The sequence below is a fragment of the Ischnura elegans genome, chromosome 4 (genome assembly GCF_921293095.1).
Source record: "Ischnura elegans chromosome 4, ioIscEleg1.1, whole genome shotgun sequence".
In the NCBI taxonomy this organism is placed as follows: Eukaryota; Metazoa; Arthropoda; class Insecta; order Odonata; family Coenagrionidae; genus Ischnura; species Ischnura elegans.
Window position 1 is genome coordinate 8,572,043 of NC_060249.1, and position 17,323 is coordinate 8,589,365.

At 43.6% G+C, this 17,323-nt stretch overlaps 1 protein-coding gene and 1 long non-coding RNA gene across 2 annotated transcripts in view; both read right to left on the reverse strand.

The window, feature by feature from the left end:
- The window catches only part of LOC124157038, a 215,132-nt gene extending 200,032 nt beyond the window's left edge, over positions 1-15,100 (reverse strand). Inside the window, exons 1-2 of the mRNA XM_046531505.1 lie at positions 14,819-15,100; positions 13,248-14,047 (exon numbers count right to left, since the gene is read on the reverse strand). Coding sequence (XP_046387461.1) covers positions 13,248-14,047; positions 14,819-14,861 — 843 coding nt within the window. The 5' untranslated portion in view covers positions 14,862-15,100. The remainder of the gene's footprint in view (positions 1-13,247; positions 14,048-14,818) is intronic.
- A 51-nt stretch (positions 15,101-15,151) lies between these two features.
- LOC124158282 overlaps positions 15,152-17,323 on the reverse strand; it is a 79,539-nt gene continuing 77,367 nt past the window's right edge. Inside the window, exon 3 of the long non-coding RNA XR_006864755.1 lies at positions 15,152-15,235. This is a non-coding gene — a long non-coding RNA (uncharacterized LOC124158282). The remainder of the gene's footprint in view (positions 15,236-17,323) is intronic.

The following is a 17,323-nucleotide window of genomic DNA, read 5'->3' on the forward strand; positions in this document are numbered from 1 at the left end:
GATCAAGGCATTTTGGTTCTTGTACCAGACGATGGCTCTGTGAGTGGAAACGCGTTTTACTCAATGAAATAACTGTTGAAAAGTGCAATTATATTTTATTTTAATACGGAGGAAGTAAAATGAGGAAGAGAGGGCCGCAGAATCTTAAGATTGAGATCTTAAGATTGTACAATGGGTAGATGAACAGAAAATAGACAGCTTTTAAACATCCTCCTAACATTGACACAGTCTATAAATTTCATAGGAATTAATTCCAAAATACAAAAGAGTATTTATCGCGAGTTATAATTGTGCAACTGTATCATAGTCAAATTCTCCGACGAATTTCCCAACGCTTCACCGTCCTAAGTTCCACAGGGCCCTTGGGCCCATTTTCCATTGCAGAGCAGAGGGCATTGGGCCCGCTTCACCACCGCACCAATGCATTCTGTTGCTCGATCTTTATTCGGGTATCCCGGATGCAAGCAGGGTCAACAACCATTCATCTTCATCCACAGCACCGAATTCCCCCAGGACGGTTGGTTGACGGCGGAGGAGCAGTTCGGATGTGATAAAATATACATAGGGAGTGGTAAGCATTCGTTATACCTTGCAGAGCAACGTTTGAAAGCGAAAAGAGAGATGTTTAACGAGCATATGGGATCCGACACAGGAATATTTTATCTCCGACCTAAACGAAATTACCCCAAAACATGAAGAGACAAATTTAAGTTGCTCACAGAAATCGGTGGAGCTGTTAATGTGAAGCATATGATATTGTTATGATAAAACTATACAAATTTAATTTGTCAGAAAACTCAAGAAAAGCTAACAAATGAATCAAATAACAATTTCAGGTACACAAATAGTCAATTATTTCGTCCATATGGGAGTAAATTCAAAGGATTCCCTCATATCCAGTTTAAATTGGCGATTATAATCTGCTCTTTATCAACCGCTAACACTCCCAATAGCATCACGATTCAAACGATGAAACCACCAACTTCAAACGATGTTTCGTTTGTGAAATTCTGAGCTGATGAGTATCCTTCCTTTTTCGATCCAGAAATGGAGTTCCAGCTATGTAAAGCCTTGAGTATATGTGTGAGTGTGTATGCATGAAGCTGCATTTGCATATTTACCTTCATTTAAATAGGTGAAGACATTAAGTTCCTTAGTGTCACCTTCGGTCCAAACCAGAAGGGGGATTAAAGTCACTACAGGCAAATTACACTATTATATCATGATGAGTCGAGCGATTGTATGATCACCCATATCGGTATGGCGATTAGCCCGCTAACTTAATCTTCCGTTTATTTTTCGGCAAAAGGTATTGTTGCAGATAGATACTGTGAATGAGCTGTAACTTGGCACTTCCGCCTTGAACCGGAAGTCACCTTTTAGTACGATACTGCCTATAGCATATAATTAAACAAAAAATGTCAAGCAATAGTTTGTTTACTTTCAACGGTAGAGTGATTGTGTGGTAACATACCACTGCCCGTCGAAGCGGAAGTAATATTTAATTACGTACGATATTTCAGTCTCCAAGCAACTTAATTAGTGGAACGATGTTTTTTTTTCATTAATTTGGTACAATAGTAGATAAGTTTAAGATCGAGAGTGTTATTGGAGTCAAGTATAGCTTTTGACACTCGAAGAAACGTATGGAGTCGATCGATAGGATTTTCGCATAAGTTGGTGCTGCGGTTGAATAAATACACGCCACTTCCGTTCCAACCCGGAAGTCAAATATTGACAAAATATGCCCAATGCCACTTTCGCTAATGTTAAAATTCAACCAATAGTTTGTTCTTTTAAAATCGGCTGAATTTTTTGCCATCTACGGAGGAAAAACTGCATAATACGGAGTTGAAAACAGTGCACTCTTCTTCCCTCAGGCAACCATGTAATAAGAGAGATAATTTGCAGAAACAAATAATTATTCGTGTTTCTTCGAACAATAAAGGACTTTAAAATGAGCTAGCCGGGATTCCTTAGAGATGCATCTCAGACGCGCGCCATCCTTCTATTTTTTTCATTTGGGCTGTTGTCCCACCGCCAAACTCTTATTGAGGCGAATTGTGGAGCAGCATAAAAATGCATTAGCTACAAAGAAGAAAGGAAGGGATACTTTCACTATCACCAGTTCAAACAAATAGTGTTTCAATGGAAAACGTTGACAATTTACCAATGGAACCGAGTCGTTTTTTCGCAGAAGTTATTTTAATAATTACATTAAAAACCCCAAATGTACATATATCAGAAGCATAATTTCCTTTCTGTATATAAATATATATTTTCAACCTCTTCTTCTTCACAACTATCTGTCACAAAACGGTAGTGAATTAGGTAAGAAAAAACAGTTGCAAGATAAATTTTGATGATCGTCGGATAGAATTTACGCCAGATAATTTTTAGGACCATACAATTCCTAGAATTGGTTTTAAACTGGCGCGGCGATGGCGGAAGCGGTATTTCATTGTCACAGTACGGGGGGTTGAGGGGAGGGGGGGTGAGGGAAATGGTTAGTGGAGATGGCGTTGCTAAAGAAGAATTAAGGAGGACAGCCTGACGACGAGTTCCCTCCTCTTTACAAAGCTCACTCCTGTTGCTGCAGCCGTAACTTCCAACCAATGCGCTATCTCAAGCCTTTTCTTCATTTATTTGTAATATTGCGATAAATTAACATCACCAATACTTTTAGATTTAGATACTTGAAGTTCTCGCTCGTCCTCCCTGTCTTTTACCGAGGTTTATTTCCTCATACAGCGTTCCAAGTGAAGATACTCTAATGCCCAATGAGCTTTGCTTATGTAATTCTATTTTTTTCCAAATATATCTAACTCTAAATGCACTTCATTTAATATCGTCTCGTTAGCTTTTCTGCATGCCAGCCCAACTCCAAATCTACGTTTTTCGCGGTCTTCAAAGTTGTTCAATTCACATTCATCGTCGATCTCAATGTCTCACGCCCGTATGACAGCACACTGCATAACACAATTTCCAGGAATCTCTAAAACTAATGGTGTTGTTTGCCATGAAACTTTCCTTTAATTTGACGGCTTTCTTCGCTAAAGTAATCCTTTTTTTGACTTCAGGGACCAGTTGTCATTATTCTCTAATATTCTGCCCAAATAGCTCAACTCTTTTCACTCTTTCCAATCTCACTCCGCCAATAGATGCATTCGTTATCTGTCTAATTCTCTTTCTTTCTATCTCCGAGACTATAACGTATTTATATTTACATCATCTTTCAGTTTTAATAAAATATTATCTATAATACGACGGCGAGTACGCTAAGTTTAATTGGTGACCTGCAATGGTTCATCTCGTTATGGTTAGCTCCTTCCTCCCCGACCCAATCCGATAGGATGGTATCGAGTACGTATGTTGGGTAAATTGTTGAGTTCACACCCCGTGGAACAGGGTTCAAATCCTCGCGGCAGCGGAGGCTGCTCTATTTTTTAATTGAGTAATGTATGGATAATAACCACATCTAAAATCTATCCTAAATTTCACCCTGATATAAGTTATAGTCGCCGGGATATAAGTTATAATAAAAGCAATTAACCGAAATTTATATTCGTGATTGTATAATCTATCATAATTTTTTGTTGCAATTCCTCTCGATTTCAAACTACTCAGTTCAATAGCAACTATGTTGATAATGAATGTATCGCTCCGAGCCGCGCAGCAGAAATAAATCAACCTTCGACGGGACGCACTGAGTCCTCCTATACTTATTATGTGCGCAGTCTCTTGGACCTTGGGCTGGGCGCGTTTCCATGTGGACGACACTCACGTCGTCTATTTAATTGGGTCCGTCCACCGTCCGTCCTCAATGGGTACGTCCCTCCTACCAATTCAATCGAAATCGAAGGCTAGTTAAGGGCTTAAATCGCTCATCCGACGATGACGTAACGAGGCTCCGAGGACACCCACATGCGATACACAACGACAAAGTAACCACACGAGACTACAAATGTATGAATTCACGATCATCCTATTCCGAAGAATGAAGAGCGAAAATTCCGCGGAGAAAAAATTCATTTTCCTTGACCGGGATTCGAACCTGTATCTTCCACATTCGCACCAGCTATTCAACTACTTGAACGACAAAGGCATCTTAGCATAGGCGTACCCAGCGATTTTTGCTTCTAGGGGGGGGGGAGGGGCATCTGCCCCCCCTAGAAGCAAAAAACGCAAAAGTCTTTAAGCAAAGTCAGTAATGAATTGAAACGAAAGTCTTCAACAAACTTTCATGAAACCCACGAAACATTATATATATTAGTATAAAATATGTAACTATTGTAAAACTATTTTTTTCAAGGAAATAATTTAATAAATCCCTTGGCATGCCCCCCACCCCCTAGTTATGATCCAGGGCACGCCCTTGCACCTAAGTCATGTGTGGAGTTCTGTCGCCTTAATGGATGACAAGATGGTTTACACTGCCAGGGCTACCATGTCCTGAATTAGCAGCAGAACTCCGAAGAGGAAAAACGATTCTTTTGCAGTTCAAGAAAGACAGTGCACGGCGTGAATCCGGGGGATCAGTGTTCAAATTCGCGCACTCAAAGTGCAATTAAAATGTCAATGTTAATCAATACTCTGGTTATCAATCCGACAGCAATATCTAAAATTAGATACTGTGGTTGGATTGATTAAAAGGGCATTCTATAAAAATCCGTTGTGATATTAAAGTATTCCACCGATTAAGGTAGCTTTCCATGGAGTACTAAAGAAGTGATCTGGGAGCCTCCCTTTCCTCCCAACACTGCCTTCTTCAATTCACGGTAAGGCCTACTTCATTTCAATCTATCTAAAAATCCTATTCTTTTCCTTCCCCTCCCTCGTTTACCTAACATTCTACCCTTAACACCATTTTCAACATCAAAAATCCCATGGGCTACAACCTTGTCGCGGTGGAAAGGCTTGCGCGTTCCTATGACCCCTAAAGCTGCGCTGGCGGGATTAATTCGCAATTATTCCCGGTAGGGTCACCCATGTTAGATAGGTCGAAGGGTAGGAGCCAGACGAAAGAAATTCACGTGATGGTGTCACGTGAAAAACACTGTTGGAATGGAAGTGGGAAACCCCACCAACTATCTCTTCCCTGAAAACATGGAGTACAGCCAAATGAGCCTCGAAATCTCATCGACCGGGACCCGTCCGCAAAGGGCGGGTGTCGGGCACGGCAGCGAGGTCGGCAAGGTCCTCGGGGTCGTCAACATGCGAAATCCTTGCAGAGACTTACCATCATCAGCAGAAGCAATGAAGAAAGAAGAAAAGAAGACCAAGAAGACGGAGAAGAAGAAGAAGAAGTCGGATAGAAATGTAGGGACGCGGAAAAAAATCAGATGAAGGGCGAAAATTCCACATCGGAAAAATATCATTCGCCTGGACTGGGATTCGAAGCAGGATAACCCTACTTCGCGCCAGTTTTCATCTCACTGGAACAACCACTTGTGTCACTGCTGTGCGGGATATTTTCACGAGTTTGTACCCCAGACAATGCAAATGATTTTCCTGTGAGGAATTTTAGCACTTGATGCGCAATTGCGGGAGACTCCGTAAATATACGCCGCCGGCTAGTCAGCACCATTCCTCGAATTAATGAAGTATAACGTAAATGAAGATTTTCATAATATCCTTCACTTATTTCCACTAAAAAATAAATTAAAATGATAAATTTGATGCGTTGCTAGCAGGAATGACCGTGAATCAACAACTGCCTCCACATTCCGCGGAAAAACACATTCCAAGAAAGTGTATGGTTCTACCCTGATTATATCTCATTATCGAAAGACTGATTTCCGCCATTAATTTCTTCATGATATTCATTTCCAGAATGCGTATAAATTAACAGCTGGATGCACACAAATCAGACCATCTCAAGTTTGTGTAGAAATGAGGGTGAAGACGCCGCATGAGAAAGATGGTTAGAAATTTCTAATGAGCTATTACATACTTTCCCTCCGCAGTCAATCCAACCGCACAAAAACACGACCGACGACTCATTCCATCACAAAAATTAGAACAGCGAGCGCGAGCTTTGTCCGCCTTTTGCCGCGGCGAGTGAAAACATATCGAAATGAACCAACCAAGTTTGTAGGTCAACCAGAACAGACCGGCCTTTCTGTTTCCACCGCGGCGAGGGTCTCCGTTCAAAGCAACGCGCACCGCGCAGTAAATACCAACAGAGGTGTGTGCAGAAGGTGTCAGCCATACCTCCAACCCACGAATATCGCTTTACAACGGAGGATTCACTAGATGTCCAATGAAATGATCTTCGACAGTGGCGTAACTAGGAATATGCTTAGGGTGGTGGGGGGGGGGGGGTGAGGGGGGTTACTGGGGGCAACCCCCCTCTGAAACGGGGATTCAAGGAAACATTTTGAAAAATAACATGCCTGAAAATGCATTTTACATCATTTCGGCACTTAAAACTTTACTTCAAGCAGACGCAGTTAGTATATATCAAATCCAGGCAAGAAATTTAAATTATTTTTTGATTTCTCTGAGGGTTTGGTGGGGGGGGGGATAAATTCCCTCATCCCCCCCATAGTTACGCCACTGATCTCGGTTGTTATACCGGCTCGATATTGTCGACGTTTCGACCAGCGACTCGTCAGGAACACCACTATACCTTCGTCGTCTTCTGAAGGAATACTGCGATAACTAATGCCGACAAAAGAGTCGTTGGTCGAAACGTAGACAGCTATGGAGCAACTCACCCGGCGGAAGTCCCGAGAGCATTTCATCTACATCTACATAATACCATGCGAGCCATCTCCAGGGTGTTTGGCAGGGGGTGATCAATCACCAGCATGCAGCATGCAATTGGACTCCCACATTCACACCGTAATTTCATTCAATTGATTCACCGGAAGAGCACCAGATCATACTTCGGTCACTAGATTGTCCCCCAACGCCATTGAAGCGGGTTTAAAATCCACGCCACTCGCGACGCCGACGTTAGAGCGTTCCGAATTTCATGGGGACGCGTGTTATATTTTGGACTGGTTAGAGAATTTTATTTTCGCGACAATATTTTCTATCGATAATTCATAACTGCTCAGGGCAATTCCTGGCGACATCAAATATCGAACTGCAAATATTGAGAATAAATGGATCGATCAGCCCTCCTCGCTACCTTGTGGACGTTTCTGGAAACTAATTGAAATCCTCCTTCCTTGGCAACACAAATAAAACATCCCTGGGATGTACTGGGGCCTCATCTATGCAGCCCCTTGGCTCTTACCGCCCCAGAGTAAGAATGGCCCCATCTTTACTTTGAGTTTACCGTAGGTGAACCCAGAAGCCACCCGTGTTGTTATACCAAGGCAGAAGCAGATTCGCACAGGTTCTAATGATAAATATAGCCACCAAAGCATAAAATAGCCTCCCATTACAGTGCGAAATTCTCTTTTAATACCGTACACGAAGAAATTTGGATACGTAAACTAAAAATAAACTTATTTTCAATATTTTGTCCAACGAAATAATTATTTAATGTCTTTACGTCGTAACGCAAATTCTGAATGCTTCGGCAGCCTCGGATTAGACTAAATTTGACGACGTGTTCGATACGAACGCTTGCAGGAGACACAACATACGCAGTGTGTCACTATGACGGCCGTATCAAAAACAGGCTTCTCTCTAGTTCACAAACATCCTCTCCAGAAACATCGATGTCGGCAAACGCTCAAATTGAAAACTGAATGGCGAATTGATCAAAATTGATGGCACAATTTCCGTGAAGAATTGTGAGTGGATGTTTCTTCACTCAAGGGATTATAAAAATGAACTGATTGACTGCGATCTCTCTCCATCGCCCGCCAATACAATTTCGAAATCTTGACGCAACAATCGAAGGCGTAACGGCCATATTCAAATATACAAGGGAGACGCTGCTCGAAGGGATAACAATGCTTTCATGGAGTGCCGCGGGGGGGACGGAGCGTGGGATGCAAAGGAGCCGAGTGGAGGAAAAGCAACAAATCATCTCAGCCGATGATGATGATGATGGTGGCAGGGGAAGTAAAGTCGTTCGTTCCCACGCCGGACCAGGAAGTGGGTCAAAACATCACACGACGCCCCCACTTTGCAGTGGGAAGGTAAGGTGGCACAGCCCACTTTTTTCGAAGGGGAACAACACACATATCGAACAGGAAAAAGTCGGAAGCGTGTAAAAGAGTTTGTCGAGCGCGTGAGAAGTGAGCATAATTATGCGGCCGATGACTCCCACAAGGGACGGCAGACGTCGAGCCTCTCCGCGGGTGTTCGCCGAACTTGCTCATTCTCCAATTTTTTCAACTGTCGATTGCGATTAGAGAATCCAAAACACCCGTATTTGTCCGTTTTTTCGATCCATTCGCCTGTTTTTCTAACAATTCGTGCAAGAAGTCGATGACGCAAGAGCCATTCGTAATTAGTCGATGACGTCACCGACTCCTGCCGAGCGAGTCACAGCGACTCAACTAATTATGACTCATGGGCCCAGCACATCGACACCCCGTGGCTCGCTGATGTTTCCTTATACTCTCGTGAGGGATACTTTCCTTCAATGTGCGCTTCTCTCTGTGCGATTTAAATAGGAGGGGGACTGCTGACGTCACCAACTCATGCATAAGTGGGCGGTGACTTTTTTCGAGTTAATGAGAGAACAGTTAAATGCAGAAGATTTTCTTTTAGTAGCGGGTATCGTACTTCCTACAATCCAATGAATTCTTGGGAATTGATCGCGATTTCGGGTCCGACAAGTGAACGACCCCGATTTAGGCGCGAACTAATTGAAGCGCACCACGGGGGAAAACAAAAGAGGGCGACGGGGCGAAGAGAAAGTCGAACCGCGCAGTGGGTGGGCGGAAGGGCCCTCCGTTTGGAAAAGGGGCGGCTTGTTTGCGACCCCACTACACACGCACTCAACCTCGCCCGACGAATTCGCCCCGGCGGAGATAATCACGCTGTCACGTTTTCCGTTCCCGTTTCGCGAGATATCACACCCGGAGGTGGCGGGAGCCAAAGGGGACAACAACAGCAGACGATGACACTCGGGATTCCTTCCTTTCAAACACCCGAGTAAAGGGCTTTTTAGGTCCGGACTAAATTCCGGTTTAAAGAAGAACTTAACAATAAATCATTTGTACGAAGCACTAAGTGTGATATTCAATTACCAATACATCAAAGACAGCCTCCACGGAAAAAAATAGCGCGGATATTACCTGGCGAAATTTCTTGGTTAGAGGTTTGTTAGATTTTGAATTAACAGGAATATTAACATGAAACTTGGGGTACAAAGTGCCGTATAATATTTCATACGATTTACAACCGTGTTTTAACGAAAATACATCGGAACGAAAAATAAGGTGAATATAATGTGTATCTTTGTTCCACCTACAGATAATAATAGAATACCCTTTACAAAACTAGTGTGATATATAAGGACCCCATAAAAACCTGTTTTTGGGCTTCCATCATGGACTGTTCCAACAAAAATGGTTCTATCATTATATTATCTAAAATTTCTTTAATTCTATTCAGTTATTACTTTTATTTTCCAATCGTTTGTGCATTCAGTTTCAAGAATCCAGTTATTACATATCCATAGAAAACTAAATGTAGATTCTTATGGATATGTGGCTAGTAAAAGCAACGCATAAGGATGTCGATAGTACCAATTTACTTCGAGCTGACAGAGACAGAAAACAAAAGAAATGATATTGACGGGAAAGAAACAGTTTATAGACTCCCTCCTTTGTGATTAAATTTAGTAAAACGTGGCTAATTTTCGATCCTTCGTATTGAATTCCTCACCTATCAAATTGATGAAAAGCAATCTGTAATTGCATAAATATCCTTTGCCTACGCAGCCGAATAAACAAATGCCGCTGGCGATATATCGATTCATATTGCATCCAAAGTTGAACTGTTCAAATTCGCTCATCGGTCCAGGGAGGAATAATCGAAGATTGATAGTTCGAGTCAAAATGGACAATTTTCTCCATCAACTCGCACTCCCTTCATTATGCTTCGCTGTCGATATCTCGCACGTGCACACGAGTCGAACATAACTGTCGACCACGATTGCAGTCAACTTCGACGTGACATCAAGGCTTCAAGAATTTTCTGACCAGGTTTACGTTTTTCGAGATATTACAACCGAGACGGCCAAAACGTGATTAATGAAGATCCTTCCGCATCTACTACTTCCCACTCGACCTCGCGATCTAGTTACGGAGACAATGGCAGAGAGAGAATCCTTGAGAAAAAAATCTTCCGGACGCTTTTGTTACATTCTGAGCTGCGAGGCGGAAAATTTCCCATGTCAGAATGTTTAGCTTTGGAAGGTCTTTTAATGAGATATTATGATACTTCCCGGACATTCGTTTCATCCGCTTGTCGGAAGTGCCCAATCAGGAATCAACTGCAGCGAACAATTTGAAATTAAGTTGTATTATTACTTACCTGAAACAGTGACAACTTTCTCATCCAGGCATGATTTTCGATGAAAAATAATCATAAAAGGACAAGTGGATGGAAATGAGAGCAAGGGACGGCCCCGAACGATTTAAATAGGACAGGTTACGAAGGATTTAAAAGAGAATAAATACGACGCTAGGAAAAGGCGAACAGGTAAAAGAAAACGTCGAACCAATCTTCCTAATTTTTTACTTTTGTGTATTTTAATAGGAATTCGGTGGCATTGAAGTTGATTTATGCAAAGAACTGCATGAACATGGCTTTGAATTTCACCTATTGTAGCATTTTCTAAACGCTAAAAAGAAAACGTGACAACTTACCTGACACTTTAAGGTGGTCTAATGCAGACAATCGTAGTAGGACATGTACCCCAATGAGCAACATAGGAGAGGATGTAGAAGTGATACGTAACAATGAAAAGGCTAGCCTATAGGAGAGCGGAATGGAGAGATGCGTCAAATCAATGTCAAGACTGATCACTTATGATGATGAACCTAAAATAGATCACTGTAGAAATCACAGAGAAATTAGGAACATGAGCTCATCACGTCTGGAGCAAAAAGCCATCGGCGTCGTGACATGTCTCTTTAATCTCGGTCGCAACTTACACAAGGGATCAAAGTTGATGACGTAGCGCGATTTCCACCATCCGAGCATTAGAAAGAGCGAATGCGAATTTGATGGAATACTAAGCAATTGCAAACGAGAAAAGGCTGAATGTGTCCCGGAAGTGACGATGGAAAACGCTTAAGAAGACGTATCACTCCCACTCGACCATTGCTCTTTCGTGATGCACTATTTCTTAAAAATATTTTCGCTAAAACCCCCTGAATTTTTAACAATATATTAAAAATGCCCAAGTCGATATTTTCAAGTTTATTGAAAATTTTATCGTAATATTTATTACTGTAAATGAGAATAAATACGTCAATATGAAAAGGCTAGCGGATTGAAAGGGGGATGTGATTTCCATCCCTGGAGCCATTGCTGGAAACTATAGCGTGAAACTGTCATTTTCCCGCAATAATTGGAGCGATCACTGAAGCTATCGCTCGGAAGGCACGTAAAAAACGATCGTTCGGTTCGGGCCTCACTAACTTAAACAATGTGACGTTAGTAGCGAATTGGACCGCCTGCCTCAATGGTGGTTAAGTATGAATAGGCATAATAATATGAATGCATGTTAGAGTAACTAGATGAATATCTGTTCACGTAAATACTAGGGATGGACGGATCCAGGATTTTTTTCGGATCCGGATTCGGATCGGATCCTTGATTTTCGGAGCCGGATCTTTCGAATCGGATATTTTCGGATCCAAATGCATTTTCGAATTCCTGATGCTGAGATTCCCCCGATGATTGTTCAATCTCTTGGGAAGAGTCACAATATGTGCTAGTCGTATTTTGCCTTTTTTTTATTTTCCACGGCTGAAATTCTCTTACGTAACCTCTGCGAGATCTTTTAAACAAAACGGTTCATGAGTAGGACAAGAATCGCATGCGACGGTGCATTCAAAGAGATAATCGGAACTCTTTCCACCCTTATCGGGCGTTGCATTCATTGAAGCTATTATTTAAAATTTCGGATCCAGATCCGATGTCTTCCGCGACTTTGGATCCGATGTATCCGATTAAGGGCAATATCTGCGGATACTTGGATCCGAGGTATCCGATCCGACCATCCCAAGTAAATACGCTAAAAGAATTCGACGCGTTTTCTTAAGCCGCGATCGGAATGCATTGCGCGATTGGAAGATCAGGAAGGATCAAGGGCATTCTATTTACGTGGTCTTGAGGAGGTTATGCGTGCTGAGCACGTCCCACGTTACGTGGGCGCGAAGAGGCTTTAAGCTACGCGCGCATCAGAAGGCGCAGGGATGCGGAGAGAGAGCGATCGGGCTCCCACCTGGTGGGGGGAGGGTGCAGCAACAAACCCACGCGCTCTTTGGAAAGGAAGTACACAGTGATTGATGCGTTTGTCTCGCTGGCTCACTTTGAGCAAAAGGAGAAATCCCCGTCCATTCGAAACTATTCATCCCAAATACCGTTCTCGAAAATATTCTCTGCGGCACTGAGGAAAAGAGAAATCCTGCGACCGCCCGACCGACATGAAGCTTGGCTCGTCGTGTACGCAATTCATGTGAGACTCATGTCAGTGTTAAAGATAACATCAGCGACTAATGGCTCTCCTCTTACTCCTTTCCAATCCGGACACGAACGGATGCGTTGCGGCTCTTTTGATACGCAAGCCGAAAGGAGGACATAACTTATGAATTAAAATTACGATCGGAGACAAATTTCACCTGAATACAATTTTTATAAGTGGCGACGACGTCATTGATTATTTTTCATGCAGTCGGAGCACGTAAATTATATAAAATCCTACAGGCATGTTTCCACGATACATTAACACGTACGAGTTAATGTCTGTTTGTAAGAATGATTTTTGTGGACCGGAACGGAACATGCACGAATGCATGGACCAAATTAGAGCAGGTTCTATTTTCGGTGCATGCATTCGTACGAGTTGGGTGGTTACACGGTGAATTTTGGCGTTCATCCTCGCATTCAAACATTTAGACATTAACCCGCACGTGTAAATGTACCGCGTAAACAGACCTTTAGGAACAAAGATAAATAGCTTGTTTTAAATAATCTCATTGATGTACAATTTAGATAAATTTACGACAACGGGAGTACGCGAAAAATATGGAAGCGTTATCAACCCAACCTCCAGCCAATCATAATTCGCCCCAAATTGAATGTAAACAAGCACTCACCAAAACGGGAATGTGGTTGAGGATGTAGTAGAGCGCCATCAGGGACACCACGGTGGACCAGCGAAGCTCCGCCCTCAGGTCCTGGCCTCCGCGCGGCGCCGGAGGCTCCGTCCACCGGAAGGCCATGGACACGTCCGTGCCCGCGCACGCGCACTTGTTATTGGGTGCAGCGGAAGCGGCTGCGTAGAGCGCGGCGGTGCTCCCGCACCTTCCGCTCGCCGTGGTGGATGCGGTGGATGCGGCAGTGGATGTGTCGCAGGGCGAGGGGACCGGGAGGACGGCCTCCTCCTCCTCGTCATCGCAGCATCCGCTGTCGTCCTCGGGGGAAGTGGAGGCGCCGGCGCCGCGGAGGCGCCTCTTGGGCATGCAGCAGCACAGCCGGGCGGAGACCATGGCGACGAGGGCCGCCCCCGAGAGCAGCAGCCCCCCGTGCAGGCAGATCCAGAAGAGGGCGAAGCGGGAGTCCAGCTGGTGGGGCAGGAAGAGGCAGGGGTCGTCGGAGGCGGTGGGAGGGGGCGGACCGCCCCCGCGGGCGAACACCCCCGCCGCCCCCACCAGCGCGCTCACCACCGCCAGCACGCACACGTGGTAGCGGGCCTGCGCGGCCCTGAAGCGGCGGGGCCTCGAGCCCAGGGCCAGCAATGCCCGGTCCGCGGCCAGGGAGGCCAGGGCCGCCGCCTGCAGCGCATGCGCAGAGGTGAGGCCCCACACGGCCGCAGAGCAGAGCGCCTCCTCGCGGGTGCCGCCCCCAGGCGGGCCAGGAGACACCGCCCCCGAACTATCCCAGGACCAGCCGCCGTCTGATGGAGACATGAAGGAAATCAATGTGTAAAACAAGAGCATTACTACACTGCGTACCAGTGTAATGTCCACACAAGATTGTGATGGTGGATACGAAAAGTACGGGCAAAACACCATGAACTCATTCGATCATGCAAACACTAGGGGAAGATACTTCTGCTCTATTTTCATATCAAGACGTTACCAAACAGCATAGTGATATAGATGATAACACTTTTTGTCCTAAATATTACACTGGTGATACCTTTCATGCGTCGTATTTTTACCTCTATAATGACATTTAGCACTTCCGCCATTTTCATGAAATTAATAAATGAATTAATTCATTTTTTATTCCTATTTTAAATAAAAATTTAGTCCCCCTTAAATACACAAAATAAAAAAATTATATTAGAACTTCTTTGGTACAAAATGAAAAATATTAACTTGCCAAATTTTGGCGAGACACTTTTACTTTTGGCATATTAATGGTATTACTGTTTCAATAGTAGCAGGGGTACCAAATATGGAGTCATTTTGACTTCTATTTGTCATATTTTCTAGTGTCATTTGATTTTAATGTACAAAGTTAAATTAAAATGAAATCAGTTTTATATCACCTAAGGGTTGTAGACGTTAAAGTGATACTGGTGATATAAAATTAATATATTTTAGATGTATATAAATGATGTATAAAAATGACATATGATGGCACTTTGGGAGTAACTTAAGTCATTAACGGAAGGAGAAATTCTTGACAATGGAATGGGTATATGTGGAACACTCCTCACCGTTGACGGCTGCTGCGGCGACCGGTGAGGATACGTCGCCCATTGTGACGTCATCAGTGGTGGTGGTGGGGGCGTCTGGGGGCGGCGGGGGCAGGAGCAGAAGCGAGAGGAGGGCGAAGGCGAGGGTGAGGGCCTGCTTGGCGATCCCAGCGGAGAGCAGGGCCGCCACAAACACATCGACGGGCCTCCAGAGTCGCCGGTGGAGGCGGGACACGAGCAGCCCCCAGCTGAGGCCTAAGAGGGGCAGGGGTGCGGTGGCGGCGATGGCCAGCCACTCCCGGGAGTCCCCCCCGCCCCAACCCCCACCCCAACCACCCCCTCCACCCCCGTACGGCCCCCCAGCGACATTACCACCCCCTCCCGAAGAGAGGACCTCCCTTACCACGCCCTCCGACATGACCGACTCCACGCCACCACCTGGGAAAAGAGGAAGGGGAAATAAAAAGATGTATTGCGAAATTCTTTCATTTCCAGCTAGTTAGATATACACAGCACAGGACTTATTCATCATAAAATACACTCAAAAGTTACATAGAAAAGATGAAACGAGCAGTAAAATAGAGACCAAAAAATTTACCACTGAAAAACTCATCAACGCTGTAGTAGCATTTATGAATAAGCAGTTGTTTTAATTTTATTTTCATTGACAATTAGGTTGGCTATACGTTTGGAAATTTGAGTTTAAATTGAAATTGAAATCTTATTACGGATCATTGAGGCTGGATGATGAGAACCTTATTCTTGCTTATATTTAGTGGCTGATCAGCCAGATGAAGATGTTCTCCACCACGTATATCACGGCTATGTAGTATATCAGAGACTTTTTTATTTCTTATGGATTTTTCTTGGCTCTCATTCATTTTGACCCCTTCAATGTTAATTGATTTTTATCATATTCGAGTCAGGGGGCATGCATTCATTACTGATTTAGGTCAAGAATTTGCTTTCGCGTAAACTTCAAGATTTCAAAGCAAAAAGTGACCAACATTTACGTAATGAAAGTGTACGATAGCCTCCGAATAAAAACTCTAGCCAATGTTATGGAATTCCACTCAAGCACGAGTTAGAAAAAAAAAGCCATGGGGTAGCCTCGAACTAATGACTCAGGCACTTGCGAATACACTCGCGAAGAAGAAAGGGCGGTGGCAATTGGAAATGAGGAATACAAAATTCCTTCTCACCACACGACAAGTATGCGCATTTGCATCGCGCGGAAACCGCATTTCTCGGGTTTTATAGACTGTGAAGCAATTTTGAAGCGGAATGGGCACAAAATTTCCCCACACAGGTGTAGGTACTAATATTGGCACAATATATTTTATGCGTTACAGAAATTCCAACGTTCTCGGTGGATAAATATGTCTCTAAAGTAGACCAACAATGAAGAACTTGTCCGTTGGATGACACTTTTTCCTTAATGGCCGTTGGCAAGCATAAACATAATTTATCATTCAGAAGAAAATGGACTGCTATCATTTTAATTAAAAACTAGCTTGGGATATTATTCACTTTGGCGAAAAATTTCAAGTTATGAACTATGCCTCATGACATGGTTTAGGGATATTACATTCACAGTGACCGATTTCCTAAATTTTTAGGCAGCGTTTATGTTACATTACGTTGTTTATTTTGAGTTTTCAATCTAAACAAACGACGATATGCGGGCATTTTCCACGTCTAGTGACATTTTTACAAATTCAATAAAAGCATATTGAGATACATTTGATGAAAACACGCTCCAACTTCAATGCCCAATCTATCAGTTTCTTTCATCAATATGCACAATGTATTTCCGTGGTAAACACAAAGGCTTTCGTCGAGAATCGAACTCGGATCTTCCGAATTCGCGCCAGGAGTTCTACTACTTTAAACCAAAACACCTTCTTCCACTGCGGAGTATTGTTGGTTATAGAAAACAAGGTAGTTCATGCTGCGAGACATACATTGCCACAAGGCAACATGTTTGTGCCCATGGCGCCACAGTCCCAAGGCTAAATACAGGTCTGGAATATTATTCGGCATGGTACGGCGCTCAACATGCACATTATTTCACGTAGTTGACCTTGGAACGGCCAGTGGCGTAATGAGGTCTCACGCACAATACGCACATATATTATTCCATTTTATACCTGGCACCACTAACCATTTTGTCCTGTATAGCAAACAAAACTCCATAGGGGAAGATGCTTTGTTAGTTCAAGTGATAGAACACCTGGCACACATTTGGGAGAATTCTACAGATGAAAAATCATTTTCGTAGACCGGGATTTGAATCAAAATCTCCCGAATTCGCGCCACGCGTTCAATGGATTTTTTCCACTCTAATTTAGTGCCCTTGTGGGTGACTCCCTATAGATACACTGCCATCTAGTCCGCAATAAATTCCGTAGAATAATATTTTTCCGCGTTATGCCCCCCTCAAATGCCTATATTTTTTGACTTCCAATGCCCCACTCCAAGTGCTCCATTCAGGAGTCTCGCGTTCGGGCTCCATTTGAAGTTCGA